The following is a 14,475-nucleotide window of genomic DNA, read 5'->3' on the forward strand; positions in this document are numbered from 1 at the left end:
CTCTGCCTCACATGTTTCAATTAGGCTTGGGCCTTTGAATAATAGGCCAAAGCAAGCAAACGGAGCGTCCCACTAGGCCTGCAGCCCTACGCACATCTTGCTAGAAAGTAAACCCAACAGAACTCTCTCGGGCTTACTTCTACGTAAACATGCATAGGATCAGACTGCACTTCCTTTTCCACTTTTTTTTTAAAAAAAGAGGTTGCAGTGAAGCCGGAAGCAAGCTCCATTCTAAGCGGTTTAAACGTTTCCCTTGTAATTAAAAGCACCCTTTTCAAAAGAAGAAAATTATGTCAAATAAACAGCCGTGAACAGGGCCGGTGCCAGACTATTTTGCAACCTAGGCAAGGTGAGCTACTTTCACACACACCCCAAAAAGCCAACTTGGATTTTTAAGAACATGTTTCCTGGAAAAAATAAGAAGCACAAAACTTGAAACTGCTAAATTTTTTTTAAAGTGCAAGAAATATGTCATGCCAATTAGAGCAAACAAATTGGAATGCTTATGGATCTAAAATGCATTATTTAATAGGAATATCATCTCCAAATCATCCCAACTCATACACGCGCGCACACAGTCAGCATCACTCACTCCAAACAAACACACACATGAACACATGCATTCACTCAAAGACCCCATGCACCCCATTCACCCATACATTCTCTCTCTCTCTCCCCGAATGTGGAGCCCACCCCACCCCCACTCCAGCATCCCTGGCTTCGCTTCGGCTAGGTGGGCGTGGGGCGCCATCTCGCCCACCCAGGCCCAGCTGAATCCTCGGGCCGGGCTGGCTCACAGCCAATGCGCTTGAGTGCTGCGCTGTGCCCGGCGCCCCTCTTAGCTTGGCACTCTAGGCGGCCGCCTGAGTGGCCTCTATGGTACCACCAGCCGTGGCCATGAATCCCAGGTTAAGGAGGCGAGTGTAGCTTTCTTTGGCTGTGAAGAGAAAGTGAGAAATGTCAGCAAGGCTATTTATTTATTTATTTATTTATTTATTTATTTATTTATCTCTGGCTATTAAAAAGACACGTTCCCCCTTAGGTAAATGGGACTTTTCTCTCCTACCTGGGTGTAGAGGGTCTATTCTTCTCATCTACATCACTTAGAAATCGCCCAAGGATGACATTTTGGGAATGGGAAATGAAGGATCTTGGAAGAAGGAGGGGAGCGAAGAGATGGGCGAAGGGAGTAGTGGGAAATCAGTTATTTTTCCATAACAGTTGTGAAATCAAATAAAAAAATCCTCTTCTCCCCAGATTCTCCACCACCCCACCCCCTTTTTTGTTTGTTTGTTTGTTTGTGGCTCTATCCGCTCTTCTGGGCTCTCTGCCCCCTCCTGCCTTTGTCTGGCCCGCGTGTGCGCGCACAGGGCACCTTCCCCTCCCCTCCCCTCCCGCCGCGTGCGCGCGCCTTGCGCTGCGTTTGTGTAACCCCAGCTCTCATTTCCTGGTAGAATCTCTTAAAGAGCCCGGGCAGAACCGCCCCAGACAAAAGGCCATTGTCTTCTTCCCCCTCGGTTTTCTTTAAAGCCATGGGGCGCTGCTGGGTGTCCGATAGCGTCATTCTCCATCACGCTTCTCATAGAAACGGGGCCCTGATGGCCATAGGATTTGATCGCAATTTATGCAGAGCCCCCACGCACCCACCCCGCGCAGCCACGACCAACCTGTTCTAGTCATCCAGCCCTGCTGCATTTTCCAAAACGCGGCGCCCGAGCTGATCCCGCGCTTGCTTACTCGGTAGTAAGTACCGCGGCGATCAATTCCATAACTGTGCCGAGGGATTCCGGCCGCGCAACCCGACCTTTCTGTACGTTAACTCAGTACCCCAACCGAATTCAGTGGGACTTACTCCCAAGTCAGCGTGCACACATTGTTGCAGTTTTACAACCGGGTGCCGGATACTCAAGAGTAGCCTTTCTGGGCTCGGTGGAGTTTTCATCGAAGTAAATACGGACAGGATCGCAGTCTTAGGCTGCGCTGATATGCGCGCTTCAAACTTGTGTCGGAGCCCTCTGGATCACAGGGTGTCCGGCTTACGCGACTCCGATCCTCTAGCACGTTTACTCGGATGTAAATCCCGCCCCCGAATCCCATGGAATTTAGTCTGAAGTGACTGCAAGGCTTTACTTTTAAACGGAGCTTTGATGAGGGCCGGCCCCCCTCGCCCAGCCCGGGTCTGTTTCCTGTTTCCTCGTTGGAGACGGGGGCGGAATTGCGTTAATTTGTCCCCTTTTCTTCGCCGATCGGTTGATTCCTCCGTGGCGCGCGCTTTTGGGACTGCCGAGCCCCCTTTTTCCTCTCCCAAGATGCCTTTTATTTGTTTCCCTGTAACCTGAGTTTTTTTTTTTAATTACTATTATTATTATTGTGCTTTCCTGGTGGATCCGTCTCCTTTAAGAGGCAGAGCTCAATGCTGGGAACTCACGTCACTTTTCAGCCCAGAAACTCTCCAGATCAATGAGCAAAGAAGAGCCGCTTTTTTCAGTTCTGCCTTTCAGTTTCTCTCTTCCAGGAAAGGGAAAAATCCCACATTCACAGGGCAGGAAGGGGGGGGGGAGAAAGAGGGGGGCTGGGAAAGAGGCAGTTTCCGCCTTGGGGGTTGCTCCTGGTATCCATAAAGCTTCACCCCCACCCCGCCGTTCTCTTTAATCCCCCCCCCTATCCAAAATCTAAAACGCAAAAGCGAGCCATGCCAGGAGCCTCCTCTCGCAAGGCAGTTCTGCCAGAAACCTTTCGGGTTTGTCTTTTTGGGAAGGTGATCGGAGGAACTTCTCTATAAAACGCCTGCGGTTGGCTGGGGAAAGGATTTCTGCTGGGGTTGGAGGAAGAGGAAAGGAAAGAGGAAAGAAAGAGAGAGAGAGAGAAAGAAAACAAGAAAACGGAGAACTTCCTGGTCTCTTTATTTCCTCCTCTTCTGAGACATGTCTGAGGGTCCTGGCCACTGTTTTATCAAGGTAAAAATCCGTTTTAAAAACATCTTATTTAAAAAAAATCTACCTAGAGCTGGCAAGTTTGCTTTTCTGAAAGTCAACGTGCAATTGCAATATATTTAGCGATCGCTTTTAGGAGTCGTCTTGGAGCGGAAATAAGCAAACTGTGGAGGGGGGGGGAGCTGCATTTTCTTCTCCCCTCGAGCTTCGGCGTGAGAACTCTTTCCTCTTCTCTCGGTTTGTTTCTTTAAAAACGAGATCAGCACAGATCCGTCTTCGTTCACAGCTTGTTTTCTGTTTGCTTGCATTTATAGCTTTGGCTGTAAACACAGAGTGGGGTTTACTCTTATTACACAGCTGGTAGCTTCTACAGGGAGGTCTGCAGTCGGTAGGAAGTTTCTGTACTATTCGAAGAAGAACAAGTTTTACCCTCCTAAACTCGAAATCTAGCAAAACTCCACATTTCGGAAAAAAAAATGCGTCCACTGTGCAACACAGCTCTAGCTTAGCGATCGTTGTTTGGAGAAGGTTCCTGTGTATGCTTGGTTGAGAACATACCTATATTGGGGGCAGTGGGACAGGCTGAGAGATCCTACGCATGTTTACTTGCAAGTAAGTGTCCCCAGTTCAGTGGGGTTTCCGCCACATACTCCTGAGTAACATCCATAGGAGTGAGCTGCAAATGTTAAACCAGATCCTGTGCATATTTCCTCCAGACGTAGCCCCTACTCTGCTCAAGGAGACTGGCTCCCAAGTAGATGTATATAGGATTGCACCACAAGGAGAGGAGCTTGATTTCAAGGGCTCCATGGTTTAAGCATGCTGGACACATGATTTATAATTCTGTATTCAACGTTTTCCCGGTGCTATCAGACTTGGGTAACTTCCACTAATGTGAGTGACATTCTGACAGTTAAAGAGCTAATATCAAATTATTTTGCGATCACTATACAAGAGAGAGAGAGAGAGAGAGAGCACAGTCATACAGTTTGACATATAAAATGATCTTTGTCAACACTTTAAAAATGTTAATAAAACAGTATACTGCTATGACTACAGAAATTTTCAGTTTGGTTAATTTACTTTTTGGTTGCCTGAAATGTATAGCAGATCTGAGAAGGGTCGTATTCATTTCGCCCCCCTGTAAAGTTGTATCTCTTCCTGTGAAGAAACTTTCTTCCAAGTTCTCTGAAACATTTTATAGAGTTAAATGAGTTAAGTGGCCAAGGAGTTCAGATCATACTCAAACTAAGTGTGGTTTGGGTGAGCTACTTTCATGGAATGTATCCTTCCAAATTGCTTTTGAACGTATTTGGATATATGCCTTTTTAAATATATATATATATATATATATATATATATATATATATACACACACACACACACACACACACACACACACCAGAAAGGGTATTTTGACATCTAGTACTCATAAATTTGTGTGCTATTTTTGTGATTCAATAATGTGTTGCTCTCAGAAATATTGAGGTTTTAATCCTATGCACTCTTGATTTTTCTGAGACTTATTTATAAAGTCAAAGCTCTCTGAGTCAATGCGCATAGACTCAAGCTCCCAGCCTAAACTGGCTTGCATAAGTCCACGTATATAAGGTTTCTTGGAATATGGCAATATTTAAAGTGATGGCTTTATAGTTCATGGCCTTAGGCACTTCACAAAAAGAACTCTTAAAGAGAAAATGCTGCTTTTTCTGGTATGCAACTTTTTATATCCACCAACTGTTCCTTAGTAGAAGTTTTTGGGCATGTGCTAAGTCTGTATTTATGTGCTTCGCACAATACTATACAGTATGTGCCCCCTTGGAACTGCATCTCGCAATAGAACTGGGACTCCAGTATGATGTCCTGATTTGAAACTGGTATCCTGATTTGAAGCAAGCCCTCTGACCGGTTCCCTAGTAAGTGGGTTCTCAGCCTCAACTTTGTCATCTGCAATATGGGGATGAAACCACTGGCTTGCCTTTCAAGAGCTTCTTAAGAAATCATGAGATAATATATGTAAAGTGCATGAATGTTCCATATAAGTACTAAGGGTTATTGTATATCTTTATCTCAGAGCCTGTATTGTAGAATTATGTGAAGTAAATGCTATGTATTTAATAAATCATGTAACCTGGTCCTATGTTTGTTCAAAAGTATGTCCCAGTGATTTCAGTAAGACTTATTCCCAAGTAAGTATTATAGGATTGCAGCCTAAAGGATGTATGAGCACTCTGAAGACTAATATTTCTCTGTCTGCAGAACAATGGCATAGTAAGTGGCAGGCGACTATATACATTTGAGAATCTTTTTTTATTGTTTTGCACTCCAGACATGTTTAATTGCAAAGATCCGTATACAGGTGGTGGAATGCCTTTTCCTCTGATTTATGCTTTTATTTATTTATTTATTCTTTAGGACAAGTTAAATTGCTTCACACCTCAGATTTCAATTTCAACGGGTTCATAATTTGGTTTATGTACTAACATTTTATGTAATGTTTCCATCTTTTAAAGGGTGGCATTTTAAGGATGAGTGGTCAGCAGCAACTGAGCATTTATCAAGTTTGAAAGCAAGTACTTTCATTGTGTAACATATTTTGCTTATGGGGGCTGACTACCCTAAGCATTATTAAGTACAATCTGAAAGTTTTACTTTCAAATTATTTCATTGGTCTCCTGCTGCTTAAATGTGAATTTCCTTATCTCTCCTGTGTAGTTCTGAGGCATGCAGTACATAGTTTATCAGAAACATATTAGAAACAAATGGAAATAATGTGGTCCTCTGAACACTTGTGACTAGAGATACCTGCTGATCTTTTAAATTAATACCTTCCTGCTGGTCAATATTCCAGTTAAGCCCAAATGCTTACAATTAAACTGGTTTGGTTCTGTTCAATTTCATTGGATCTAACTTAATTGAAATAGCAGATGCTCTGTTTAATTGGGTTGTAGATCTAGCAGTTTAAACAAGGCTGTTTGTTTGTTTGCTGGTCATGCGGTTGCAAGTTTCTATTCTACAAAAGAAGTAGTTCAAAATTGGCTATTTTCCAGCTGAATACCATAGTATGGGTTGTACGTTAGTATTTCCCAAACTATTGACATCTGCTGCACTGTTGTTGTTTACCTGCATTAAAATTGGAGGTACATTTCACTCTATATTCAAGAGGTTATAGAAGTATCTTCCCAGTCAGTTTGTAGGACAAATTGTGGGATGGCCGCTATTAATATTGTTTTCTGGCATCTCACCCTCTTTGTCCAGTCAGTGATCGCTGTGGACCCATTCCTGGGCAATGATGATGCTTCTGATCTGTGCCAAAGAATCTTAATGTGCCCTTTTTCCTTCCATTTGGAATGATGTGATTATCCATATCTTGGTGTAGTTTGGGGCAAAGAAATCAGTATTGTATGTGCCTACACACACACATAGGTGCAGAGCAGTGATTGTCTCCTACAGAAAAGCTTAATTTGTCAAGGGATATTTCATTCAGTTGCACAACACATTAATATTCTCTTGCACATAATTTGGGAATCACTGTTTAATATCTCTTATGCAATTGGTCATCTGCCTTCTATATGTAGAACTCGGCAAATATGTACGCGTGTGTGTTTTCCTGCCCCATAATTCCCATACTTGCTTAAGCCTATACTATGTTTTTGAACAAAGACCCTCAAAGAGCTTACAAAAACACACCCAAGCTTGACAAATACTCGCTCTTTGGTGAGGCCAGAGCATATTTTGGGAAACTGGGGTAAATCTGACAAAATCTTGACTTTTCTGGCTTTTCAGCCCCCCAGTGACAGCTATTTGAGAAAAACAGCAGGAAATGTTATATCTTTTAAATGCCTCCTGAAGAGATACCTTTTTACACAGGTTTTCCCTGGTTTTTAATGTAGCTAGTTTTATATTGCCTTTTAAACTTTTTAATGTTTTAAATTTATACTTGTTATATTTTATGGTTTTTAATTGTGCACTGCCCAGAGAGCTTTGGCTGATGGGCAGTATAAAAATGTAATAAATCTATTGAAAACTGATGGCAGAAGTGGCTCATCCATGATGCAGGGTCATTGTGGCAGAGTTTGGGATTGATCTTTAGGGTGCAATTTTATGCAAGTTTAGACAGAAAAAATACCTAGAGCTCTCATCATCCATCCATCCATGCTAGGTGGAGCATGATGGAAGTTGTAGGACCTTTTCCGAGCTAAACATGCATAGGATTACACCATAAGATTGGTAGAGTGAGCGATACATATGACCCAAGAGGCATATCTGCACAGTGGCAAGGTTGTCACTTGAATCTTCTACCTTGGTTGCCCAAATGTCATGGGCTACCTATGTCTCACAGCTGAAAACCTGATTTGTAGTGGTCTTGCATTGGTGAATGGTTGTTTTGCCTTTTTTTAAAAAAACTTTTAATAAACTTTGACCATGTGCATAGCATTTCCAGTCCTTCTTAAAGATGTTCACATGTGACTACTTGTTTTGCTGAAATTTGACTTCGCTCTTGGATTGCAAAGGAGTGTTGTGTTATGCATTGGGATATGTACCCAAGAGTTATGTTGTGTAAGAGGTCTCTTTACCTTGGAGAGGTAAGGAGCAAATGTTAGTGTTGTTTTAGTGGCAAAGTCAGTTGACTATGAGCCAAAAGACTTGGCAGCTATTTTGGGAAGTAGGTTAATTTAAGTATTTTCTTTGCTTTTATTCCCCCCCCCCCGAAACAGAAACAAGTCTTTCCTGTGACCTGATCCTTACATGAGTTTTGTAATCCCCTCCCTCTGGAGAGTCACAAAAGTTTACTCTGAGATGCAACTCTGAGGGACGGGGTGGGGTGGGTCACCGTGATTCATAGAACTTCCATCTCTATCACCAGGAAACCACTCCATCTTGGAGCAGGCCTTGAAGGTTTGCACCTGGTGTTGGGCCAGAGAGACAGATTGGGGATGCTGCTGGTATACCGCCCACCCTGCTGCCCGGCATCCTCCCTGACTGAGCTGGCGGAGGCAGTCTCGAGTGTGGTGTTGGAGGAACCCAGGACGGTGGTTCTGGGCGACTTCAACTTTCATGCTGAGGCTGTCTCTGGGGCTCCGGCTCGGGACTTTATGGCCTCCATGACAACCATGGGGCTGTTTGTCATTGGCCCAACACATGAAGCAGGGCATACCCTTGATTTGGTTTTTGCTCCAAGCTGTGAGATGGGTAGTCTGAAGTTTGGGGGGGGGGGTCCAAGTAACCCCATTGTCATGGTCAGACCATTTCTTGGTGAGATTTGAACTCACGGCGTTACTACCCTCCTGCAAGGGTGAGGGACCCATTCGGATGGTCCGCCCCAGGAGACTGATGGAATCCAATGGATTTCTGAATGCTCTTGGGGATTTTCCAGTGGAGAGAGCTGGTGATCCAGCTGAGGCCCTAGCCTCACTGTGGAATGGTGAGATGCGGAGGGCCATCGACTTGATCGCACCTGAGTGTCCTCTCCGGTCCTGTAGAGCCTGCTCTGCTCCTTGGTATACTAAGGAGTTGCGGTCAATGAAACAGGCTGGACGTCGGCTGGAGCGCAAATGGCGCAAGACTCGAAGCGAAGATGACCGAGCACGCTGTAGAGCGCATAATCGTGCCTATTGTGTGGCAGTGCGGGCAGCAAAGAAGGCTTATTTTGCTGCCTCCATTGCGTCCTCGAGTAGCCGTCCAGCGGAGCTCTTCCGGGTGGTCCGGGGGCTGCTAACATCCTCCCCAGCAAATGGGGCCCTGGCTCCGTCAAGGACCCGCTGTGACCTTTTTGCATCACACTTTGAGGACAAGATCGCTTCTCTCCGCAGCGAGCTTGACGTTGTTTTTAGTGCAGCTCCAGTTGAGGTGTCCGATGCCACCATCTGCCCAATTTTGTGGGATCAGTTCCAGTTATTGCTGCCTGATGATGTGGACAAGGTGCTTGCAGCAGTGCGACCGACCACTTGCTCTCTCGATCCCTGTCCCTCCTGGCTTATAAAAGCAAGCCGAGGGGGTCTGACTGGGTGGGTCCAGGGGGTGATAAATGCTTCTCTCCGGGAAGGGGTGGTCCCTGCTGTCCTTAAGGAGGCAGTAGTGCGACCACTCCTGAAGAAGCCCACCCTGGACCCGATGGTATTAGGCAACTACCGCCCAGTTGCTAACACTCCTTTTTTAGGGAAGGTACTTGAGAGGGTTGTGGTGGAGCAACTGCAGGCACTCTTGGAGGATACTGATTATCTAGATCCATTCCAGTCTGGGTTCCGATCTGGTTACGGGACTGAATCAGCCTTGGTCGCCCTGATGGATGACCTTTATCGAGAGAGGGACAGGGGGAATGCAACCCTGTTAATCCTGCTCGATCTCTCGGCGGCTTTTGATACCATTGACCATGGTATCCTCCTGGATCGACTCTGTGGGATGGGCATCGGAGGCACTGTTTTACAGTGGTTCCGGTCCTACCAATGGGGTCGTTTTCAGAGAGTAGCATTGGGTGACCAGTCCTCGGCCTCCTGGCAATTGAGCTATGGAGTGCCACAGGGCACCATCTTGTCCCCAATGTTATTTAACATCTATATGAAGCTATTGGGAGCGGTCATTAGGGGATTTGGAGCTAAATGCCATCAATACGCTGATGACACGCAGCTCTATCTCCCTGTGACAACTGAATCAGGTGAGGCTGTGCAAGTCCTGGACCAGTGCCTAGACTCAGTAATGGGCTGGATGAGGGCCAATAAACTGAGACTAAATCCTGGCAAGACGGAAGCCCTGTGGGTGAGTGGTTCCCGAGTCCGGGAGACAGGCTCATTGCCTGTTCTGGATGGGGTTGCTCTGCCTCTGAAAGAACAGGTTCGTAGTTTGGGGGTACTCTTAGACCCATTTCTGTCGTTGGAGGCTCGAGTAGCCGCCACGGCTCAGAGTGCCTTTTACCATCTTCGGTTGGTTCGCCACCTACGGCCTCTCCTGGACAGGGATAGCTTGACCACGGTGGTACAGGCATTGGTAACTTCAAGATTGGATTACTGCAACGCGCTCTATGTGGGGCTGCCCTTGAAGCTGCTCCGGAAGCTGGAGCTAGTGCAGAATGCTGCAGCTCGGCTGTTGTCTGGAGCTGCCCCTTTCCAGCATGTAACTCCTCTGCTGAGGGAACTGCACTGGCTGCCTATTCGCTACTGGGCCAGGTTTAAGGTTCTTGTACTTGTGTACAAAGCCCTAAACAGCTTGGGACCAGGATACCTGAGAGAGCGCCTTCTCCCTTACCAACCTGCCCGGTCACTGAGGTCATCCGAGGGCCTGCTCCTGGTGGTTCCACCTAGATCCATCCTCCGATTGGAATCCACCAGGGGAAGAGCCTTCAGCGTGGTGGCGCCCCTCCTGTGGAATTCCCTGCCTCTGGAGGTCAGACAGGCTCCAACCTTGTACTCCTTTCAGCGCCTCCTGAAAACATCTTTATTCCAAGAAGCCTTTCTTTAACATGCAGCCTTGGATTTCTGTGTTGTTGTTGTTTTGCTTCTTTTTAAATTTTGTTTTAACTGTTTTATTCTGTTTTTATTTTCATTTTACCTTGTACACCGCTCCGAAATTTTTTCAATGAGGAGCGGTATATAAATATTCTAAATAAATAAATAAACACTTCTTGAGGAAAGATTGTAAGAACTATTGATTTTGGAGGCCAGGATTAAGCTGATAGAAATGGCTCTTTAATGGCATTTAAGAGCCAGTCTGCACAGACCAAACCCTAAAACTAAAAGAACACCAAAATCGTGTGGTGCAATCTTCCTGGACGCTATCACCTCAGCCTGCGGCTTCTCCTGCATAAAGAAAGGTACCAAGACTAGGAAAATACTGGCAACCTTCTCCCTGCTGTACTGCTTTCTTTTGCCCAAAAGTCTGAAGTGTTCTCATGTGTCTTAGCCTGTTCTGTTAGGCCAGTGGTTCCCAAACTTTTTCAGGTCACCGCCCCCTTGGTTCCACAAACTCATGCCCAGCGCCCCCCTACTCTACACTATAAAAATCATTATTCAGAATAGTGGTTTTCAACAACCCACCAAGGAAGATAATAACAATAAAATTCAAAAAACAGTGACAATTAATTGAATACTTTATTCAAAATCCAATTGGTGTGCCCTGCCATGCTGGCTGCAAACAGGCATTCGCTCTCTTTTCCCTCCCTCCCTCGGCAAGCCTGGGGCAGGTGCTTCCCATTTAGAGGGGATTCTAGGAGTTGAAGGACTTTTTTCTGTCTAAACATGCATAAAATTGTGCCTTTAACTTATCATGTCACACTAGCATGAATACAGGAATCAAATAGGATTTCCTTTTTCAGTGGAACACACTTACTTAGGAGTAAGCACCATTTTGTTATAGGAAAGGATAATGTATTTTAATTAAAAATTTAAAATAAGTATCTGCCACCTGGTACAGAGTTTTCCTATGGAAAACCTGGCTGGGACTGAAGTAGAGGGGCACTAATTTTACTGTACTTATTGTCTTTAAATATGGTTAAATATCCCACAGTTACCTTGCTATTCTAGCTCTACAATTCATTTTCTCCTGTCTTTTCTTCACCCTCTCTTCGTTTTCAGGCTGAATCCTATGCACATTTACCTCAGAGTAAGTTCTATTGATCTCAGTGGGGCTTACTTCTGAGTAGACATACTTAGGATTGTGCTGCAGCTCTGTTTTTATGGTGACACAAGATACACACATACCATGTTTACCAAAAGAACGCTTGAAAAAAGGGGGTTGGACACCCTGAAATAAGCAAGGGCAGATAGGAATTGTTTCAGCAAGCATTCTGGAAAAAGGTGCTGCTGAATCTTCTTTAGCCAGGAAGGACCTGGGAAATTGCAATTCTCTCCACCTCCCCCTTTTCTTTTCTCTCCCAATCCTGTTGTAGTCCAGATTTTTTGGGGGGTGGGAGCACACACAGAGACACACAGCATCTCTCTCTCTTTCGCTCTCTCCAACCCCCCCTTCCCCCAAGCCTCACAAAAGCTATTGGGCTGATTACGACAGGAGGGCAGCAGCTCGGAGAGGAGATGGCCCCAAACTGCAACTCCTGATGGGGGAAGGGAGCCTGGTGATACCTTGCAGCAGCACAAGCAGTCCTGCTCCCCACCCAGCCTGCCGGCTGACTGCTGTTCTTGGCAGCTGCTCTGCCACCCGCCATCCTCCACATGCTCCTTCCTCTCTGCCACAGGGCTGCTGCTCCCACCTTGTGCAGCAACTATCATGAGGGGTCTGCCGGGGCAGCTTGTAGGAGGGAGCAGCTCTGGCCGAGGGAGGGAGCGAGCGAGCAGGCGGCGGTGGCTCCAGCAGGAAAGAAGCCCTGGGCCCTCCTAGGCAGGAGAAGAGTGGGCAGAGCAGCTGAATTCGCCGCTCTTTCCTGCTCTGCTGCCTTCTGTGGGCGCTTCCCCCACCCCCTTACTTCTGGTGGGGCCGCTGTGGGCTTGAGATAGGAGGAGAGAGCGGCTGCGTGAGTGAGAAAGTCCTTCCTGAGCAGAAGCGGCGTGGGGAGAGCAGCTGAATTTGCCGCTCTTTCCTGCTTGGTCCCTGGGTTTTAGGCCCTTCTGGAGAGACCACCTCGAGGGGCCCCCTGCCGTCCCTTTGCCTCTTAACGCCCCCCTATGCAATCCCACCGCCCCCAAGGGGGCAATACCGCCCACTTTGGGAACCACTGTGTTAGGCCCTAAGAGGGCCTAGTCCAGTTCATTTTTATTTTCCAAGAATATATCTGGCCCAGAGGCAGTAAAGTAAAACTGGTGCATAGGCCAGTGCTTCATTTTGCAGTATGATGGCTTCCCAATTAAAAAAATAAACTTTTAAAATAGAATAAAAACTAGGACAGGCAGGGAACCTGGTGGTGGGCGCCAAGAGAGGTATCTATGGGCCTGTTGGGGCCCATGGGTGCCATGTTGGAGACACCACTATTAGGGTTTAGTTTCTTTTATTGCCCATCTTTAGCATAGGAAGGAGTATAAATAAATAAATAAATAATAATAATAATAGCCTTGCCCAAGCTGTTGCCCTCCAGATGTACTGGGTTCAACTCCGGGCATCTCCCAGTTTTGGAGATGGTGCTTGATACACAACAGGGCCCCCAAAACAGCCATGGGGTCTGATTGCAGACCATGTGCTGCCCACCCCTGGTTTAGAGAATTGGGAAAGTATTCTCCAGAAAATCTTCTGGTTCAGAATTTCCCCTGGAAATTGGATAACTCTCCAGTTATGACTCTGGGGCCCATCATCACTGTATTAATTGATTTAGAATATTTCTGGATTGTTCCTCCATTCAGTGAGCACTTGATATACTAATAAGACAGTTAAAAGAAAAGCTTGATATTCCTAGGCTGTTGTGTGAAGAGAAGAATATGACTAGGGCACATGGGAGATGCCTTGTCTATGGGGAATGATAGGGGTATTTTAGCTTTTGTGGAGCAAACTGTATCGGTTACATTTTGAATATTTGCTGTTTAGAGCTATTCCCCCCTGCTTGGAAGTCAGCAAAAAGGATTTAGATGTGGTGGCAGCACTCAATGTGATGTGAATATGATACTTGAAAGACTGTTTACCGCATGTGGTAACTCTATTGAACTCACTGAGTATGTTCCTACAATGCGCTAAGCCATGGTTAAGACATTCGCCCGTTTGCAGCAAATTGTTAGTGAGCATGTTTAAACTCTGGTTTCGTAGCCACCATAGTTTGGAATGGTTGATACGATAGGCTAAATCATGATTCACACAACACACGAAGCCATAAAGTTTAGCTCAAAAGATTTAACCACCATGGCTTAGCGGTCCTTTCCCTGATCAAATCACAGCGTAGGGACGGAGAAAGAGATACAAGCTCTGGTGCTAAAAAAAAATCATTTCTTCAATGAATTCTTCTTTAATTAGCTTGTTTCAGATAAAATCCTTCTTCAGGAGCTGAAAGAAAACACAAGTTATTAAAATAACAACCATTAAAAAGTCCTCTGCTTTTTCTCCTACTCGTTCCTTGCATTACTTTTATTTTTTATTTGTTGTGATTTTAATAACTCATGTTTTCTTTCAGCTCCTGAAGAAGGGATTTTATCCAAAAAGCATTGAGCTACTTAAAAAAGAAGTCATTGAAGATTTTTTTTTTTTAGCACCACAGCTTGTCTCTCTCTCTCTCTCTGTGTGTGTGTGTATTGTGCTTTCCTCTTGTTTTCCCCACTCAAATCAAAAATTTACTGGGTGGCTACTACTGTCTATTCATTCACAATATAGAAACAATAATACTGGCTTATTACTGATCTTGCCTATGAAGCAACACTTGAAATATTCTTGATCTTGGGTGAGGTTGCCTTAAGGAGCCAAATTAGCAGGCTGCACTTTGCTTGATAGCTCTCTGGAAGGCAACTTAATAAAACAGCAATTCTGATCTAGGATATTCCAATTAAATGGAACCTTTCAGATCTCTATTAGAATCCTTTTATCTCAAAGCAATTTTACAAATTATATGCAGTACCTTCCCATTTATTAAGTACTACATATCCACACAAGTCTTTGTTCTCTGAATCCTATATAGAACATA

The 14,475-nt window shown here is 45.3% G+C and overlaps 1 protein-coding gene across 2 annotated transcripts in view; it reads left to right on the top strand.

Annotated features, from left to right (window-relative positions):
• Nucleotides 1–2,658: 2,658 nt before the first annotated feature.
• The window catches only part of ETV6 (ETS variant transcription factor 6), a 195,813-nt gene continuing 183,996 nt past the window's right edge, over nucleotides 2,659–14,475 (top strand). For both annotated transcript variants that reach the window (XM_063134379.1, XM_063134380.1), the window contains exon 1: nucleotides 2,659–2,957. In XM_063134379.1, coding sequence (XP_062990449.1) covers nucleotides 2,925–2,957 — 33 coding nt within the window. In that variant the 5' untranslated portion in view covers nucleotides 2,659–2,924. The remainder of the gene's footprint in view (nucleotides 2,958–14,475) is intronic.

This window comes from Elgaria multicarinata, chromosome 9 (genome assembly GCF_023053635.1).
Source record: "Elgaria multicarinata webbii isolate HBS135686 ecotype San Diego chromosome 9, rElgMul1.1.pri, whole genome shotgun sequence".
Classification (NCBI taxonomy): Eukaryota; Metazoa; Chordata; class Lepidosauria; order Squamata; family Anguidae; genus Elgaria; species Elgaria multicarinata.